This window comes from Ambystoma mexicanum, chromosome 9 (assembly GCF_040938575.1).
Source record: "Ambystoma mexicanum isolate Mex_15411 chromosome 9, UKY_AmexF1_1, whole genome shotgun sequence".
NCBI classification, from domain to species: Eukaryota; Metazoa; Chordata; class Amphibia; order Caudata; family Ambystomatidae; genus Ambystoma; species Ambystoma mexicanum.
In genome coordinates, this window is record NC_090931.1 from 258,587,988 (window position 1) to 258,608,663 (window position 20,676).

At 44.0% G+C, this 20,676-nt stretch overlaps 1 protein-coding gene across 2 annotated transcripts in view; it reads right to left on the bottom strand.

Annotated features, from left to right (window-relative positions):
- IFT20 (intraflagellar transport 20) overlaps nt 1-20,676 on the bottom strand; it is a 241,958-nt gene that overhangs the window by 149,964 nt on the left and 71,318 nt on the right. For both annotated transcript variants that reach the window (XM_069614580.1, XM_069614581.1), the window contains exon 2: nt 15,991-16,119. In XM_069614580.1, coding sequence (XP_069470681.1) covers nt 15,991-16,117 — 127 coding nt within the window. In that variant the 5' untranslated portion in view covers nt 16,118-16,119. The remainder of the gene's footprint in view (nt 1-15,990; nt 16,120-20,676) is intronic.

Genomic DNA, 20,676 nt, shown 5'->3' on the forward strand with positions numbered 1-20,676 from the left:
GATCCTAATGCGCATGTATATTAAAAAACGGTTAATTAGTGGTCCCCGATAACCATAAAAACAAAGAGTGTACAGGGTGCTGATTTGTATCATGGTGAACCTGAACCAAAGGTGATATAAAAGGCTTTGTGCTAATGCTTGAAGATTTATACCATCTCTTTAGGTGCCCCATGCTCGTTAGATTATTATCCCTACAATGCCAAACATTTGAGCAAATCACTAACCGAACAACCAGGTGCAAGATTCCCTCCTGGCCTTGTATTTGTAGCCAATATCATACACAATGTACTGGAAGACAGGATCTACCTGTGTGGTATCGCAGAAGTACATTGTTAAATGCTATGCTGAAAGTGTAAAGATAAAGCTCAATAACCAATAGTAAACTCGTACTCATCTTACCTAACACTTCTTAAGTCAGGAAATGATAGATCAAGAGTATTCCAATCGTTCAATGAGCATGGGCTGAAGATAATGCACAGTGGTGTTCATTCACCACTTGCACGTGCCTATGAATACATCCAATTGTGTAATTATCCCTGTAGCCCGCAAGGTGCAGATTTAATGTAGTCCTGCCAAAGTAACACGTGCATATTACGTACGTGTTAAACATGTCTGGATTAATTACAGAATGTAGCCTTACCTAAGTGTATACGTGTAATCGTGTCGGTAGATCTATTCAATATTCAGTATGGAACACCTCTGCAGATGCATAAAAATCAAATACAGCCGACACGCCACCAAAGCATGGTTTGTATCTCAGTAGCCATGGCAACATGAGCTGTTGAAAACGAGAGTGACTTTGCAGCCGCGTTTCCAAAGAATCTCAATGGGAACTATGGGAAATGGAGTACAAGCTCGGAAAAAGAGTTCTAATACTAAATTCACCACACAAATTTAACAACCAAGTGTGTCTAAAGTGTCAGGGAACAGGATTCCTATCAGATGAGTATGTCCACAGCTGCAGGCCTAGTCTGACCTCAATATTCAAAACGAGATTGTCAATCTCCACACCTACAACTGTTCAAAAACAAAAATAAAGATTATAGTAGTCAGGGGTTTGTTCCAGCCTCTAGCCTTAACAAATTGGTTTCATGTACTTTGCCAGTTGGAACGCTGGGAATTGGAGTACATAAAGTGTACATAGGGGAATGCGCTTAAACTCCGAATGTGGAGATATCCCCTTTAAGTTTAGGCGGCTATCACTAGAGAAAAACGTCACACTAATCACTCTTGGTTCACCATCTATCATTACAATACATTCTTTCCAATTGTCATGGGAAAAGGCAACAATCATGGTAGCTTAGCACTGGGAAAGGGGCAGAGACTACTGGTAGCCAGCACCACCAAGAAACATGCTTCTGTAAGTAGGCTCCTGCCTTACAAAAGGCTCCTATGTGCTTTCTGCAGGAGAATCGGCCTACAAAAAACATTTCCCAAGCACCCCCGGGCCAAGAACTACTCATCACCGCCCACGTCGGGTGGGGCACGTGCGCGCATGCGCACAAGATCATCAAGAGCACAGGGCTTGTGCTCAGAACGGCAACGAGTGAAGACGCGTTCTCTGGAGCTCCGAGCAAGGGCAAGCGAACGAGGGGCCACGCCCCAGCCATCCTTCACCCGGGCCCCTCATCTAATTCAGATAAGTGCTGCAAGCCATAGGCAGACCAACCAGACCTGTAGCGCATCGTAGAGAGTCAAGAGATTTTACCAGCAGCTGCGGTCGGGGGCACGCGCAAGGGGCTCTGCCCAAGATTCTCATGTCCCCCTGCTCTGGCAAAGCTAAGTGAAAACGTCCTGATTATCAGTGCAGTAGTTTCTGCAACCCGAACTACGCGTAGTCTTAGGAGTCACGCAGCGCGTAGCTGTGCATGTATTAACCCACTAACTGCTGCGAGTTAACCTACAGGAAGAGAACGTTCTTGTTAATACGCGAACTTGATTCGTGTGAAGCACAACACGAGCTCTAGCTTCGCAGGAACACTCTTGGTAGAACAATTACTTTGGCCACAAATAGACGCGGAGCCACGTGCGGCTGTAGCCCGCTCGTGAAGGGGATAATCAGGGCAAAAGCATGTGCCTAACTACCTGAGCATGACGCACCTAAAGCATGTTTAGGGTGCAATTAACCACTTGTGTGAGAGTGTGTGAATGTAAGGTGCAGTGTGTGAGGTAACACGCAGTCGGTAATTCCCACTCTCTTTTCAGCAATAACACTGCTCCGGATTCTGGACCTGAGAGTGCGCAGGCAGGAGGCCAGCACTCACCCATTGAGATAAGTCTCTTTCTGGCTCTAGCCTTCGTTGTGGGGCGTGGGGGGGAATTGTGAATGTGCAAATGTTGTATTGTGTTATCCTATGTCCCCTTCCCTGTCCACCTCCCCTTCCTCACCGGTTACCCTTCGTACGGAAACCCATCCAACCAACGAGACCCTAACCCTCTTTCCCCGCCGGGGTCACGAAGGCTTGTGTAAGTCTAAACTTGCAGGCACCAAGACCCGGGAGGGGATGGTTGGTTCGTGCCACTCCTGAGCCTGGAAGCTGGAGCCTTGACAACAATCAGTATTTTATTTCAATCGACACATTCTCTCCTGGACACAGGTTAATGTTATATACATGTAATTCCTAAACAGCAAATTGTGCACAGTGTTACAAGATCATTTCCATATGTATTTGAAAAAATGACTCCATGAACAAGAGTGTTATGCATACACAGGTGCTCCCCATATCATCGGAATCATCTCACAGCTCTATAACATTTAATAGGTTATTGTAGTGTGTTGCGAGTATGGAGACCACTAGGTCTATTGTTAATTGACTCATATAACCCTTAGGACCATCTCAAAGGTAACCAATGAATGAACTGATGAATAACAGCAACTTTGTTTAATTATAAAATCTAAAAAATTTGCAATTTGTATCCTACAGAAGTTAAGACTGAAGTCCTCATTCATTCCTTTCGGATACACAGTATCCAATCGATGTATCCAATACGTTTCCCTTTGTAACAGTCCTGAATTGAAATCAGCTCCTCTTTGGGGGCATTGAACTACTTCCAATTCCATGAGCTGCATCTGGGCAATTGTGTGAATGTGTTCATTGAAATGTCTAGCCAACAGAGATTTGGTGTTTTTACATATCACTTTGGACTTGTGTTCTGTCCATCTTTCTTTTACTGGTCTAATCGTTTGGCCAACATATAGAAGGCCACACAGGCATTCGATCATATATATATAACCCTAGATGTCAAGCAGGTGGCAAAGTCATGAAGTAAGATCTACTGACTGGTATGTGGATGGGAAATGGTCTTCCCCTTTAATATATTGTTACAATGCCTGCATGACAGACATGGAAATGTCCCCTTCTTTCTTGTACTTAAAAAGGGTTTACTTTTCTTTCTATGGTCTCTCGGCTCGTACTAATTTGTCTTTCAAATTAGAAACCCTTCTGTATGCCATCATAGGTGGTGTAGGAAATAACTTCTGTAATATTGGGTCATGATGTAGAATATTCTAATTTTTCTTCAAGATGGGGTCCAGCAGATATTCTACACATGGTAATAGGATGGTGGTAATGAAGAGGTAGTTTAATAGTAATAAAGAGTGGTAGGGCTGCCAGTCAAATGGGGGTCGGGCAGGGGCGGGAAAGGGGCACTGGAAAGGCCCAGCGCGAGCAGAGCGCAGGGGTAAAACCCACAGTGTTCAAGGCCATTCCGGTCATGTGAGGGGCCAGCAGCCAATCGACAAGGGTTTAGGGCAGGAGGTGGGAGTGGTGAGCAAGGGACCACAGCACAAGGGGAAAGAGCAGAAAATAATGCTGCAGGAGCGCAGAAAGAGGAATAAAAAAGAAAGCAAGCCATTGGGGACACTTACCTGCAGCTCTGCTTGGCACGGAGGGGTGCTGGAACATGGAGAATGGTATTAGAATCCCTTCCTTCCAAGGCTGATTATTCAGTGATCAGTGTGAGGCCATACCAAGCTGTGCCAATCTCATGTGCAGCCTGGCATTGGGAACCACCAGATGCATGAAGCCTCAGGCACCGCAGACATTGTAAATGTACTGCCAGCAGACATGAGCTTTACAGTCACTGCTGGCAGACTGAGTAGATACACGATGGGCCTCACAACACAGTAGGCGGACGCGGAATGAACAGTGCCGGTAAGGGACCGGCACCGTTCATTCCGAGCCGCCACATTGCGAGGTCTGCAGCGGGTCCCGCTCCGGTCGCCTGGCCAGACCAGACGTGCAGAGCGGGACCCGCTAGCAGACCAGGATGCTAACAACGGGCCTGTCATTAACAGGCCCGTTGTTAGCATCCTCCCCATTCCCATTGAGCCCTATAGGGACTCAAATGGGAATGGGGATCTACCGGGTCCGGGTCCCGAGAATGGGAATTACCAGGCCTGCAAAAGTTAGCATGGCCTGGTAATTCCCTATTTTTGGGACCTGGACCCGGTAGCCAGTTTGGGGGTAGCTATGCCGCTAAAAACGGCATGGCTACGACCAAACCCGTAATGAGACCCACTCTCTTCCACAGAGGGCTGTGGGCATTGTGCCTTGTGCACAATCCCATACAAGGCATCCTCTGGGTAGGAATGCTGACTTCTCCATATGTTCAGGAAGGCCAGCACATGTGCCAGTCAGACAATTCAGATGAGTCTCCCCCAAACGTGGTGGAGCCACATTTATAGCCTCTCGCCCAAGAGTAGACGCAGATGAGACACAAGCGCGTCCATCACCTTGGTGAATTTAGTCCTAAGAGAATTTACACTGTCAGTGAGAATTCTGGAATGAAAAGTGAAAATCTGTGTGGCTTCCATATTGGTAGGTGCATATAAAGCACTCTCCAGATCTGGAGTTCACAAGCAATCCCCCTCCATCAGGCCATTTAGGATCTGCCCTGGACGGACCATCTTGAACCTCTCCATAGAAAGGAATATATTGGACCTGGACAGGTCAAGTATAGCGGGCCAACCCTCTTTGTCCTTTTTGAAGAGGGAAAAGAAATGGGAGAAGCAAGCATGCGAGGGACTTTTAAATTGGACCTGCCCTATTGCACCCAGCTTCAGTAACTTTTGAAGGCATTCCCAAAACTAAAGGAAACACCAAACATCCTCCACAAGAACCCCAGTCAGACTACCCAGTAGAATTGGGGCAGTAATCAAAGAACTGGAATGGGTAAGAGCCTGCAAGGGAACAGGGGAGACCCAGAAACACTGCCCAACCCCTATTTACACAAAGGCCCACTAAGAACAGAAGAAAACTCAGGAACAAGCGAACTGTCCACGCACATGGCTGCTTGTAAGAGAATTGAGCCTGAAAAGGGGCAGGGCTAGAAGGCTTCTTAAAGACTTCCAGGTGTAGACCTGTACCTCATGGGATTTAGCTCATGTAGAGATTTGCCAAGGGGGGCAGTTGACTTGGAAAAGGGGGAGGCCATAGATATTAACCTTTCAGTGGCCTGCAGGTCTCCCATTCTGGGGTAGGTGGCCTATCAGTGTACTGCCAGAGGCCATCCTACTACAGGGGTGTGTGGGATAGTTGAGAGGGACCCCAGTCCCTAGCTGCCTGGAGTGCATGAATACATGCAGTGCTATTGGTAACAGTGGCCCTGTCCCTATGCCCATCAGCCACTGTTCTGGCCAGGCCACATTTTCTTCTGCTTTAGAACACGCGAACTTCATTAAGCACCTGAGCCTTTGGAAATGTGGCGAGAATCACAGGTCCAGGGAATAAAGGACAGCTGAAGAGAAACCCAAACTACCACAAGAACCCAGGATGGACTACCCAGGAGATGTGGGGAAGTAATGAAACAAACAGGAATGGGCAAGAGTCTGCAGGGGTAACAGGAGAGACCCAGAAACACTGCACAACCCATATTTACACAGATTCCCACTCAGAACAGAAATAACCCTAGGAACAAACGCCCTGACTACACACATGGCAGCTTGCAAGAGAATGGAGAGGTTTCTTAAAGACGTCCAGGTGAAGGCCTGTGCCTCAGGGGATTTCGCTCATGCAGAGACTGGCCAATGGAGGCATCTTGAGAAGGAAGGGCTGGACCATAAAAAGACAGCAGTTTCAGTAGGGCATGTGAAGTTGGGAGCAGAGGAGGTAGACCAGGTAACAAGGAAGGAAGGTATGGCAGGTGGAGAAGGAGGTGGAGGAAACTATAGGTGAGCTTTGAGAGAGTAAAGGTAAGGTTTTGGGCTGGAGATGGTGGTACCAACTGAGCAGTGAGTGAGAGGCTGATTTTGAAGGTGGGAGTAGGAGGGGAGGTATTAGAATAGTTATGAGAAAGCCTAGGTCTAAGCATGTGTGTGAGTGAGTGAAAGAGAGGACTATACAAGGCAGGAGGGTAGAAGATCGAAGCAAGGACAATGTTGGCAGCGAAATATAGAAGGGAGTTGGAAGGCTCAGATAGGTGAGGAGAGAGAAAAACTGTGGTAATATTAAGGGAACGGAGTGGGAAAGAGATCGATATAGAGAGGTAAGTACAGGGAGCGGAGTACAGGGACAGGGCAGAGAACAGTTGGAGGGCAGAACAAGGAGAACCGGGAGAAAAAAGTATGTGTAGCGGAACGATGTTTGGAGGGAGAGAAAGAGAAAGTGTAAGAGAAGGGAGGAGAAAGGCAAGTGAGGAGAAACTGAAGAGCCTGATGGAGTCTTTAGGTCTACCCAGGGTGAGGGATACACCTCACTAGTCAGGGTGCCCTGGCTGTAGCCACCCAATTGCACAGATAATTGGGGTGGAATAGAGCTCGGACTAAGTAGGTGGGAACTCACCATGAAGCTGATGATGGTGCAGGAACCACCCATAGACTGGGAACTCAAACTGCCTCGAATATAAATATTTTTTTAATAAAAAGTTGGAAATTGTCTGTTGTCGAGAGCTTTACTGAACACAGTGTCACACTGGCCGCAGATTCCAGCATCTCATGGGCCACAACCTTTGCCTCCAGCAAGGAACTGCCTTTTCTCTTCTACTTAGAGGTCTCCTGCAAAATCCTCCATCTCGTGATGAAACATTTGATTACAGGCCATGAGGATCACATCCAAATTTGCATGATCAAGGTGTAGAGCACCAATCCGGTAGATTTGTTGCCCTTCTGTGCCTGCAGGCTTGTGTGTAGGGTCCTGGTTTCCAGCTCCTAGGCGAGGGATCCACGTTTGGAGAGTGGTCTCCAGCCTTTTTTTCTTTCACCCCCGGCACCATCTGCACTCTCTGTGCCACCCTCAGACCGGGCTCCATCCCCCGTGCTTGTGCTTTTGATCTAAAACTTTGCTATCAAGTAGATTCTATGACCTACGGTCCCATCTTTCTGAAATCACTAAAGCGTTTAATTTAAGTTATGAAACAAAGGTTAGACATTTGTTCTGAATGCTGATCAGCACACTGGGCTTTCACTTTGTGACATAATGTGGAAAGTCAAGATGCATACATGACCTTACCGCTCAATTGACTATGTAATGGAAGTACAAATAATTTACATTCATTCTTTCTCACTGAGGCTCTAAAAGGCTTTTGACATTCATGGGTTTAAAGATATAACTGAAAACAGAAACTTATGCTGCTCTGACTGGCATACTTAAACTTTTCTAAAAATAAATTCACCCTCAATTTTGCCATTACCCCTTGAGGCAGAAGTGTTAGTTAAGTGCACTAAAATGATTGGAATAATTGTGACAACTTAACATTAATATTTATGTATACTTTTCAGCTGAAATACTGGTCTCATGTATTGCCATCATGCCGAAATGTGCATGTCGACCAATCGAGCACCGTTTTCAGACGAATTTTGAAATAAGACGTGATCATTCCTCAAACAAATAATAATTGGCTCCTAAGATACATTTTGTTCTAGTTATAAACGTGACAATTGTTTATTTCATGCAAAAAGTGAAAATATTTGATTGCGATTATTGTTTAATGTTTGGGTCTATAATATCTGTATATAAATTGTAGGATATGTACATTGTCCTTTATAAATATTGTCATTCCTGGTTAGTATTCGTTGATGCCGTTTTTAATGATGTTTTGTGAAGATTGTGTCTGGATTCATATAAAATTTCTTTTTTTCATTATTCAAAATTATTGATTTAAATGTATAGGATTTGCTTTAAGTGTTATGTGAGTGCATTTTTCTTTAAAGTTGTTTTTGAACTGGCTACAATATATGTAGTATTTGCCAAGTGTCTGTCTACATTAATTCTTGGTTAAAGTGAATTCAAATGATGCTATATATGTGTCTAAGTAATTCCCAATGGGATAATATGAAAAATATATATTCAACCGCATATGCCATTTTGCATGAAAATTAGGTAATGTACTGTATGTGAAAAATGTGTTTGGTAAATGGCAATCCTGAGCACTGGCTGCAAGAAAATGCGCTACTTCTTAGTATCGGAAAATATTGCACAAGCAGCATGAACATTTCTTCTAACAGTAGCAGTACTGCCATAATTGGACACAGCCCAAATTATTGTGTTCTTAGCATGGCAATACTGACATATATTAGCACAGCCAGCATGACAGGTCTTCTTACAGTGGCACTATTCTAACATATCGTGCGGGCACAGCCATCAAGTTGGAAATGCTCCAGTGCGCCATTGGTGACCTGACATCTGTTAAGTTTTTTTTGTTGTTTTTTTTATTTTTATTTTTTTTATTTGTAACATCTAGTTTTACAAACTTTTATTACAACTCTTTACATCAATTCATTAGTAGCACTTCCAATGTCAATTTAAGTTCTTATCCTTTCAGTTTATGACTTTGTCTAGGAAATGTATCACTGAACAGGTTAGGTGTACCGAGCTTCCACTCAGTATCCAGAGCCACAGATCTTCCAACATATCGTTTGCAGGCTTAAATTTACTCAAATGGATGGATCTCAAATCGCTTATAGCCACACATTCGATTATCAGATGTTTTAGTGACTCCACATGAGTTTGGCAATGCCTACAAGCTTCATCGGTGACAGGCTTCATTTTTCTCATCCCCATCATTTGGTTTGTGTTATGTATGTTCATTCTTAGTCTGAGAAATTTGTCACGATGATATCTCGAGGGAAATTGACATAGGTATTTTGGCATTTTATCCACTTTATTCTTTGTCGGTCCAAGATCTAAGGCTGTCGGCATCTTTCCATGCTTATCTAGGTTATCAATCCATAACCACTCTTTCAACTTAGTTCTCGCGATTTGAGGACGATTCGTCAGTGAGTCCATTGTGATATTTGCATTGTGCATGATGGCTTTCACTTTTTCTGCCCATCTTAAGAGCAAACCTTTGTGTTGATATTTTCCTCCTGATCTTAATATTTTATATGCTGGTTCAGGATTCGATATTTCCATCTTTCGTAACAAGGACATGGATTTCCATAGTACTGATCCATAAAGACTTTCCAGGGCCAGTTCATGACGTATTATAGTCCTTGAGAGATATTTAGGTAACCTCAAGACTTGGTGCCAGAATAAGCCTTCCATTTTAGACCAGATCTTTTGGTCTATATTCCAGCCGGCTTCTGCCCCAAAAGTTATTGTAGGGACCACTTTTTGAAGGTAAAACGTGCGGAGCGGTGTTACTGAGAATTTTCCATATAAAGTATGCAGTCTTGCTCCTTGTAAGGCAAGCGTTCGAGTCCGATAGAATAAGTCTTGAACCCAACTCCACTCACGTATCGAGGTGTTCATCAGTATTCCTAAATAACGAATTTCTGTGACTTCCTCAATCAATTTGTTATCGATTTGCCATTTAAAGTTCTTATTTTTGGCGACCCGATCGCTGCCAAACTTCATGATTTTGTTTTTTTCACGTTGATTGACAGATCGTTATCGATCATGTAGGTTTCAAGTTTCAACAAAAGCCGCTGTAGCCCTATCCGAGTCTTGTCAAACAGTACTATGCCATCGGCATAGATCACATAACTTATATGATGGCCGTTGATTTTTGGAGGGAAACAGTTGACACTTGCTAAGGCTCTGGAGATGTCAGCAATGTAGAGTTTGAACAGGATAGCTGCAAGTGGACATCCCTGTTTCACCCCTCTGGTGGTAGTGATAGATTTGGACAGGTCTCCACTTGCATTTAGTCTCACTCTGATTGATGTGTTGGAATGCAATGCCTTTATAGGTAACAATAAAGCATTCGGACAGTTTCTGTTTTCCAACTTCTCCCATAATTTATTTCGATTTATTGAATCAAATGCTTGCTGCAAAGCAATGAAAGCCATGAATAAGTAGTCCTTGTTTAATGCATCGAGCTTCAACAGGTTCACCAAGGCTAGGTTATTCTCGGTTCCCACGCCCTTTGTGAATCCTGTTTGTCTAACATCATTAGATCTACTTCTTTGGCCCATGTAGATAGCTTTTTTTGCAGAAATGTCGCCAACACTTTACCAATAGTGTCCAGAAGGGCAATCGGGTGGTAGTTGGCAGGATCGTCCCGACTGCCCTTCTTGTACACTGGTACTATTATTGCCGCAGTCCATTATCTCGGGACCTGCTTTCTGTCTGCCATCGCCACAAACAGCTTTTCAATAAATGTCGACCACGCATGTTTGTGTTCTTTTAGCAACGTGTTACTGATGCCGTCTGGGCCGGCAGCTCTTGATGTCTTTAGCTTTGATATGGCTATGAGGATATCTTCGCTGGTCTCTATTATATCCCAGGCTGTGTCATCATTTCCACTTACTATTGAGTGTGGCATCTCCTTTCCTGTGAAAACCTTTTTAAAGTGCGTTACCCAGTCCTTTTCAGCCACTCCATTTGTCATTAAGGTATCTTGATTAACTATTCCCTTATTCAGAATTTTCCAAATTTCTCCTGAGTGTTTTTTTTTTTATCAATGCAAGCATTTCTTCACCACGCTCTTGATCTCTCTGATGGGAAAAGGTTTTTAGCCAATTTCGATAGTGTTGTTTTCTCTGTTTTAATTTGCTCAAGGCATTCTTTCCATGCTGTTTTTTTAATTTGGTTAAGTCTTTCCTAAGCTGCTTTTTTTGATTTTTCAAAGTGACACTCCATTTATGTTTATGGTCGTTGTTACTTTGGCGATTTTTTTTCAGAAAAGCCTGTTTTCAGACTTGGTAGCAGCGGTATGTAGTCTAATGAATCAGCAATATCATAGTTTGTCTCCTGTATCTCATTTGACATTTTGATGATTTGATATTCTTTTATTCTTAGTCGATTTCGCCCGTAGTTTACCTCTAGTGCTTGACTATTACTGTCAGATTTCCTTTTGCACATTAGCGGCCATGACATTACTAATGGGCAATGATCACCATTTGTTGTTGGTATAATTTGTAATTTGTTAATTGTTACAAACACATTTCTTGATGACCAGAAGTAGTCTATGGTCTTTTTATAGCCCATATTTTGCCAGGTGAAATTTGGTGGCATGTCACCTCTCACATGTCCATTTACCATCATACAATCACGAGCTTCTAGTTCTTTGCTCCATTGCGATCTTCTTGCATTTCCTGGACATCCATCTATCGATTTAACTTCAATAAGCTTCTTGTGTTCGTCAAACCAGGAGATATTCAGGTCTCCACATAGGATAATTGCAATGTCTAAGCAAGTCCTTTGATAGTTATCTATTATTTTCATTACAGCAGATGTGAACGCGTCAGCCGAGATTTTTAAAGGGTTCCAGTACACGTTCAGCATTAAGAGGTATTTTTTATTATTGCGAACATTCAGGGTTTGAAGTAATGTTCCTTGGACATAACCGTTGGGATTAATTTTTTCAATTACTTCCCAGTTTGTTCCTGACTTTATTATTGTGATTAGTCCAGAGAATGGGCGTCATTTGTTGTTTTTTTTCTGCTGGATTTAACAGTGTTACGTAGCCATCTTTGACTGGTGGCACATGCATCCAGGTTTCCTGGAGACAAATTGCAAAATTATCGGTTAAATCTACGGGAAAGTCATTGTATAAATGGCTGAAGCCGCTTGTATTCCACGAAATCACAGTCACAGCAGCATCAGTTTCCACTTACCGCGAGCTAATGCTTAGTTGACTTGACGGCAGCATTCCCATTCTTTGAATTTAGGAATGGTACAGATTTTAGCTGTCTCCTCAGGTCTTCTCGTCGCTGATCTATAGAGTCTTTCGCACTTTTGGAGTCCAATGCTGCGACTGAACTTTGTCTTCCTGTTGAGTCGTTGGGCGAGATCTCAAACCCTAAGCACAGGAGATCTTGCTTCGCGGTCAATAACATATTACGTACCGCTTGGGAGTTAATATGGAGTAGTACACAGTCTACTCGATCTTCCGTTAAGTATTCTACAATGCGGATGTCATCGGACCTAATGGTCCGTAGCACTGGTACTGTATGCAGTAGACGCATGATGTTTGCGCGGTTCAAGTTGACATCTAGTTCATTTCTGAATATATTTTCAGTCATAATATTTTGGGAGGATGCCTTGTGTTCACCTCGAGTAGCTTCATGTAATTCGGAAAACGAATTATGGCTATGCGCTGTTGTATGTTTCGGGTTCAATACAGAACGCAAGTTGTTTGCTGACTTGGAGCTGGAATCTGCAAGTCCTTTATTCCGTTCAGTTGGGTGCTCACAAGTGGTCCTTTCTTTCTCCCAGGTCTCTCCTTTTACATTTTTATGGCGGCTTGTTTTCTTTCAGAGAGGTTTCTCTGGTTTGGTCTGTCTTGGTGAATCTGAACTACTTGTAGACATGTTCGAAAAGTCCACGGCAGATCCTTGGGGACGTTCCTCAACTTCGTCGTCAGAATATGTAGACAGGTTGCATAGTTCTTCCAATAGGTCCCCAGAGGCAGACGAGCTCTGGTCAGATTCAATTCTCATCCGCTTTTTTGGATTAGCAATCGCTTTACATACAGGTCCGGCTCTTTTCTCTTTTCCCTCTTTATTGTTTCTGTTTGGTCTGCAAAGTGTTTCGCTTTCATTTGACTTTGGTTTCACAGGCGCGGTCAAATTTCTTATAAATTGCCTTGTGTTGCTTCTGTGTTTTGTTAAGGCCTGAATGTTCTTTTTTTTGTCAAGCTTTTTCTTTGCATGACCTTTTATCTCTGATCAGTTTTCCTTTACTCACTGTAATCTCAATATTTTTTGCGGGACCGCTAAATATACCATACGATGCTTTTGCGGAAGAGCACGATGGATTCTCTAAACACTTCTCCGGTATCGTACTCGTCTCTCTGCCTCTTTTGCTGATTTCGGCATTCGAATCTTTAATGTCTGTCGCCGACGATTGTTTTAGGCGGTCGCCAATCTCATTTGCTTCAGGGGCCATGCCTTTCGTCGTCGACCTGGACATCGTTTTTACACTTTTTTCTGTTAAGTCAATGAGAACATGTGAATTGGACCCATTGACTATAGTATTTTTGTCATTTGAGTTGTCCATTACAGATATATCTTCTTCTATTTTGCATTGTGTCCCTACGTCTATTCCACCGTGGGCATTACTTGCAAAAGAGGCTCGTTTCTCCAATGATTGTATTGGCATTTGTTTTATGCTGCTAAGCATTTCATCCAAGCGCAGTTTGGTTCCTTTATGCTCAATCAGCAACTGTTCGAAATGCCTGCTCATGTGTTCGGCAGACTGGGTGTTTTCAGCTTCCTGTCTTAATTGAAAGGCCACAAATTGCGTTTCGATTTTGTTTATTTTGTCGTCCAGATGCCTCATTACTGCTCCATTGTTTTGGGAAGATTCATTTAGGCTTTCATACAGCTTTATAAATGCAATCAAAACCAGTGATGTAGCGGCCAAAACGTTATTGTGAATCTGTATGGCAGCAGCAACTGATAAGTTCGATTTTGATTCTGGGTCTTTACTTTGCGGACTGCAACAATTCTCCTTGCTTGAAATGCTCTGGTCGCTCCTGCTGTTTATTGGAGTGCTTTTCGGCCGTTGCTGAATTTGCTCGTCAGGAGCATATCCCCTCTGGATTTTCGTTTTAGAGCTAGTATCGGCATTTGTGTAAAAATGCTTTCCTGGACTTTTTGGGCATAGCGTCGTTTCATTCACCAGATTTGAGTCCAGGCTGACGGTAACACGCTTCTGCTCGAAACATTTCTGGTTCAAGCTTGTCACTTTGCCACTAGTAATGCACTCTTGTTCGCCTGCTTTAATTTGACCAGTGACTATTTCCACAGTGTTGTTATTACTCGAGGTACCAAGTGACAAGCTTGCAGCTAATCTTTCCTTCATTTCCTCGAAGTCGGCTAGGAGTCTCCTGGTTAAGCGTGCTTCTGGCGCTGCCAAATCGATCTCCTTTGATGGTAATTCATTACAGAGACTCTGATGTAAACCATTGGTAAGGTTCCCAGTTGCGACTCCGGGTGATATATCGCCACTGTTTAATAAGGATGGGACATTTGTCTCACTTCTATTACATGCAATGGTTAACGGCTTGATTTGGTTAACATCCTTATAGCCATTTGCAGTTTTTTGTATAGGCGTGCTTTCCTTTCGTAAGTTTGCATGCTGTTTAGCTGCCAATGGAAAAGTGAATTTCAACAGATGTGTGTCTAGCACTATGTTTGGTACTTCAAGTGCAAGCAATTCATTGTCGGTTACATCAAAGGGAGATTGAAATGCCTCCGCATTTATCTCAATCACCTCTGATTCCACATTGTCTCTATTTAAATCGTGTTCCCAATGATTTGCCCCATTACTCAAACTAGCGCCTGAAATAATGCTGCCCCTAGCATTAATGACATTATTGATATGCATGTTCGTGGGTTCGGGGTGGTGCTCAATAGAAGCCTTTTTCTTGCTAACCATTTCATTCTTAGAAACAGCAGTACTCTCAAAGTCCACGCGTGCATTTTCTTTCTTTGCTTGGCCTCGCAAATATAATTGTTGCGGTATTGGAAGTATATCAACATTTGAATTCGCCATAGATTTTGCTTCAGAGACAACAACCAGAGCCTGAGCTTGCGCCGAGTCAGTTGCCAGAATATCTGAGGCCAACACAGACACCGGCTCAAGCTCTGCGTGAGGGGGAGCTTCTAGGGGGCCCGCCGCTGCTTCTGTTGTGAAATTGCAAAACGCCTCCTCTCGCACATCCGGAATTGTGCCCGTTAAGCATTGGACATTAGAAATTGCGGGGTATGTCAATCCAATCGCACTACTATCTACTCCACCTTCAGTTACGTCAAGGGGTAAACAGTGCCTTAGTTCACTCATTTTCAGATTCACTTCCATTGGCACTGTTTAAATGCAGTTCATAATCCAGTGTTACCGGGCAAAAGAGTTAGTGATTTCTGGGCTTGTTTTCATTTAAGCCGTGTCAGTGGCCCGTTATCACCCATGGATATCTCTTACCTCTTGACTTCAGTCACGCGAGTCACTGCTGCGGACTGCTGCAGACTGGACTCTGCGCGCGCTATGCGCTCTTCTGTTGTTTTTAAAGGTGGTTGTGCTTTTTTTTCCTTAAAGACACACTCCTTACACAGGAAACAAAGTTCGTGCACCGTAGCTGCAGCTCCACTCTCCTGCTCACACTGCTGCAGACTGGACTCTACACGGACTCCCCCGTTAAGTTTTATGCATTACTCTGCAGTCCAGTTTTTCATTATAAGGCACTTTACCCAATATTTCACAAAAGGTGTGCTGTAAAATGCACCATTTTAACCCATTATTTTAAAGCGAGAACCCGCTCACACAAATCTCAATGAATGGTTTGGGCGCCCTCACTATATTCAGTCGCTTATGCTCATTATTAGAAAACATTTAATTGCCCCTTGTTATAAAAAAATAAAATCACCAGGTGCTGCTGGCAAGTGTAATATTGCTCTGTGTAATTTTGCAAAATAACACTATTTAGCACAAAACAAATGGCATCACAGAGGGCAGAAAAGGGAATCTGGCCCCAGATGAAGGATATTCTCCCAAGAAATTCCAACACAGGTTTTATGGATTGATCAAACACATTACAAGCTGAACGGAGGCTTAAGAACAATGGAGAAACAGGGGCTAAATATTAACATAGGCAAATCACACTTACTGTCCACAAAGTCTCTGCATTCCTCTTTCAGTTCTGTTGTTTGCTGTGCGACTTCTGGGTCCAAAATGCGCAGCTTATTCAACTCGTCAAAGTGTAGTCCTGCCTCACGCAAGGTGTCTTTGGCCATGGCTACACAAACACATAGAGAAGAACAGTGGCAATATTAACGCAGGATAACACATGCTGCAGCCAACCATGTTCCAACAGATGCCCACAAGTTAAGTTCACGAGGAAGGAAGTCTGTGCTTTCACAAAGAGATAAAGATGCATGCAGTGCATGCCCCTGTGGGGCCTTAAAGTAGGCACACATCAAAATAATAATACTTTAGCTTACTTCAGAAATCGGGGGTTTGCAATCATTTGCTCCTCCAATGTTTTGGACTAGAACTCACATCGCCCCTAGTCAGAAGTGAGCGATTATGGGAGTTATAGTCCAAAACATCTGTAGAGCCATAGGTTGTAAACCCCGTCAAATATAAAACAAAACAAACAAAACAGCAGGTGAGCTCAGTGAAGAAGATCTTGATGGGGTGATACTGGGGGTGAAGGGCTGGGTGTACAGAACAGAGGCATTTACAAGGCTATGCTGCTAGATGACAAGGAAACTCTTTAGCTCTGGCCATAATGAGCTCAATTCTCGTGGGGTGGAGCACTTCGGTGGTGTGGTGCAATCGTCAGGGGAGAGATAGATCTGGCAGTAAACTGGCTCTCTTAAAGCAAGAGAGACCTCTCAAATCACTGAGACTGCTGATACCAGTACAAGGCATTAACAACCAAAACACCACTGTACCTGGTCATGAATCTCACCGTCTCTAGAGGCCAACACACCACAACTTCCCGAGGCTGCAAGGAGGAGAATCTAGGAAAACAGCCATTTTCCTATAACAGGTCCTATGGGCCTCATTACAGTTTGCCGGGTTCAGTCAGAATGCTGCCAGTAATTCCGTTCCGGCACCAGTATTTTTACCGTTCCGGGAAACAAGTTTCCGGGGGGGGGCGGTCGATGGATCTACCCTACCTCCAGGCCTGACCCTCAAAAGCCCCCCCCACCCCCCAGGGCAAAACACTGCAATTACCCCCACAGAGTCCCATGGAATGGGAATTTCCCGCCATTGCCGGCACCTGGAATATCCTGGAAATATCGGGATATCAAGTGCCCCGTAAGGCGGGATACCGACAAACTCATAATAAGGGCCTTTCTATGGAAAATGTTGCGAATGCATAAAAGACTGTCCCCTTCATCCTACAGTTCAGGAAGGACCTGAACATCCGATTGCTCGAAGAGCATGTTGCAAATCTGGCCACGTAACCATACCCCTCTTCTCCCTCTTTCGAGCCCTAATGCCCTGACTTCCTGTGCCCACCCTAGCAACGTATGTTTCCTACCTGAAATCTCTATGCACATGGCTCCATTGCGGCCAGGCTAGGTTTGCACTTTATAAATCCAACACACATGAGCAGCAGGGAGTCATTGGCAACTGCACATTTCCAATGCTTGCATAATGGTAAAAAGAGAAATGACTCCAGGGAGCCGACGTGCTGTAGGCAACAGGCACGTGTGTCGTGTTGGATGTATTGCACGATCTCTTGGTGAAGCATACATTAAACGGGATGCTGTAGTAGAAAAATACCACAGGACCTTGAAAATGGCATACAAGCATGTCTGATTTATGTCCCAAGAGGTAAATCACAAAGCAGGAATTCGCCTGAAGATGCTCCTTTTCACACATCCTCCCCCAGCCTGTTATATTATGGAGGTGTTGGATAAAACAGAGAAATATTTTTCAAAACTGGCAAAGAGCCAAACACAGTAATTGCCATTACTTAAGTGATTAATAGTCACAACTGAGTCATCTCTCCCTTACCAAAGCATTTGGAAAAAAGCTGGGCTTGAACATTAATAAAGGCCTTTTTATCACTTCAATTGTGTTAGAATTAGTGTTCAGAATCATTCAACTATCGGTCAAGGGTATTTATTTTCTTTATCTGGCGCTATTGTTGAAAATGAATAATTGCTGCAGCAGCATGAAAACCATCAAAATGCCGTTTTCATTATCCTTCTTTGCCAGGACACACACAAGAGAGGACCCACAGGCAAGGAACTGTGCACTTGACTTGGGACTATCCCCGCCTTTAAGAGGTGTACCTAGGTTGCATCCAACTTCGTCTCAGCATCCACGGACCTGTTGGAACATCTCCATATCTGTTGGCCCCTGTTCATTTGCACCTAGTGACAGATGTTCGTGATCTCTTTTGGTGCCACAGTAGATAAGGGTAATGGCTCCCCAAACCGTGCACCATCTCGCCACCTGTCCGATGGTTACATTCAATCTACCTCGTTTCTTCGAGGTAACAAGGCTGCATAGTGGTTTGGGGCAATAACAACGCGACCAAGTTGATCACATGACATGATAATGCTGCACATACGCAACGCTTTCGCCGTACATGTTCATTGAGCGTGTAAAAAAGGACTGTGAAAACACGCTAACATTAGATGTAGTTTATAGATGCGCTTGGAGCTGTTCTGCCAGTTTATTTTCAGATATACTAAAGAGCTTAAATGGCAAGAGCACAGAAATTACGCGCTTTTAGAAATCAAATATAACGATACTGTAAAATTCCACACGATGGCAACATTGTACAATTAATATTGTATTTACCTTTCGCTAATAGGGCAGGACGTATTGTCGCGGCCAGTTCGGCGCGGGACGATTCGCCGCGACCACTTTGACGCATCGCCGCCGGGATCTTTTGGCGCGAGGGATGTCGGCCCTTTATGGTTCTTTCTGCCAAGGACCCACTATGTGTTTTTCGTGGATGCCGGAAAACTATGTATGCACCCTTTATGGTTATTTATGCAAAGTACCCACTATGTGTTTTTCGTGCATTATTTAATGAGTGCTTGGTTTTTGTGTGCGTTTGTGGGATGTGGGGGGAGGGAGCACTACTTTATATTTACTCCTATGTTTATACTTTGCTTCGAGAGAACGACTACGAACCTCGGCTACTTAATATTGTAAGATGCTACCTTCAGCGTCATCATTTAACAAAGAAGACAGTTCACTTATTGCAGTGTGTTTTAGTAGAGAAATAGAAGGGCGCTCTGCAAGTCAGGACTGAGGCTCATTATCAGAGCTGTGTGTCGTTCGAAGTTTTGGAATATCCGGGTTTCCGGGAGGAAAACAGGGTTAGGATGCATTAGCAGGATTCTTTGTTGTCTCCGGAGCTGCAAATTAGGAGGTGCACTCAGGGGAGCCGACTTATCAATTTCCCAGGGGGGTAAGGGGCGGGGGCGCACGCAGCGCATAACAGTGGAAACATTGGCTAGCATGTACTGCATATACTAAAGTCAAGTAAGAAGGAGATTTACACCTTTGAGTTGCATTCCAGTAGGCCATCACTGCCCCTACTCCACCCCTCTATAATCATCCAGGTTGTAGTAGCCCTCAAAAGGCAGAGAAACACAACTAGGATGGGAGAACGAAATGCCGCCCCCTCCTGTGAGTGTGTCAAACGTCAGAGCAAAGACTGTGCGTGTGCCTCCTACCTTGGAGTACAATCTCACTAATTTGGTGCAAATCTCGCAAGTGGGAGCATGGGAATCCCCTGCGTGTGTGTGGGCTGCAGACCCCGGATCACATGCTCACTTCTTCAGTGTGAAACTCTGGCCAAGGCTCTTTGCGCAAGCATTAAGGATGGGTCTCACACCTATAAACAGTGTGATATATTCAGTAGGCACCTCACTCCTTGGAGCATAGTATCAACCGTTGCTGGTAATCTCACAACTGAATGTACAGTTTCACTCTTGGTCATCTCAGTGACCCCATGTATATTAATGGAGCCAGTCTCCCATCTGGGAAGACAATTATATTTCTGTTAAAACACTCTGAATTGTCACTCCAGTTTTCTCGATCTATAGATCCATACCATATTCATTCAATGTGTGTGCAGGGGTGATAACTTTTGTCTGAGAGAGTTCATTCTTTCATTCAGGAGAGATAAAGGGGTAACAACCCCCTGTATGTGGGATCAGGCTCATTTTGCCCCATGGCCCCTCCAGAAGGAGTGAGCAGGTTTTCAGACCCTGCTGATTCTGCTATCCGACAGGCTCGAGCCTTCTATCCCTTGCCCCATCACGTCTCCCAATATCCTGAGCGGCAGCTTATGGACAGCAGGCAGCTCCGGACATGCCTGTTGCCAATTGAATGTAGACAGATCTACTATTTAGACACTGGGAGAGAGCCATGAATCCACATTGGTGGTTTAGAAGCACTCAACATACAGAACACAATGGTATAGTGTTGCAGTCCTGCTAAGAAATGACAATTCTGAGCATGTGAGCAGTAGGCTGGATCAGTGCTGCCCCATAAAAGGTGTAGAAGCCTCTGTGAGAAGTGGCAGTACTGTCCCAACTGTGAGAGGTGTAGTATTTTCACATTAACTATGCTTAAGAACTTTGGGTTATTGAATAGTGCTCTACATTCTGGGTAATTCCATCCCTTTAAATATATGAGCTCTTGTATAACCACAACAGTGTTGAGTTATTCTGATGCTGACAGACTTGCTCAATAGTTCTGGTTCTGTATTATTAAATGTACTTCAGATATTTAGAGTATCGGAAGGATAGCTCAGGGGCAACGTGCTCGCCTTGGAAGCAAGACGACATAGAGCAACACAGGTTCGCTC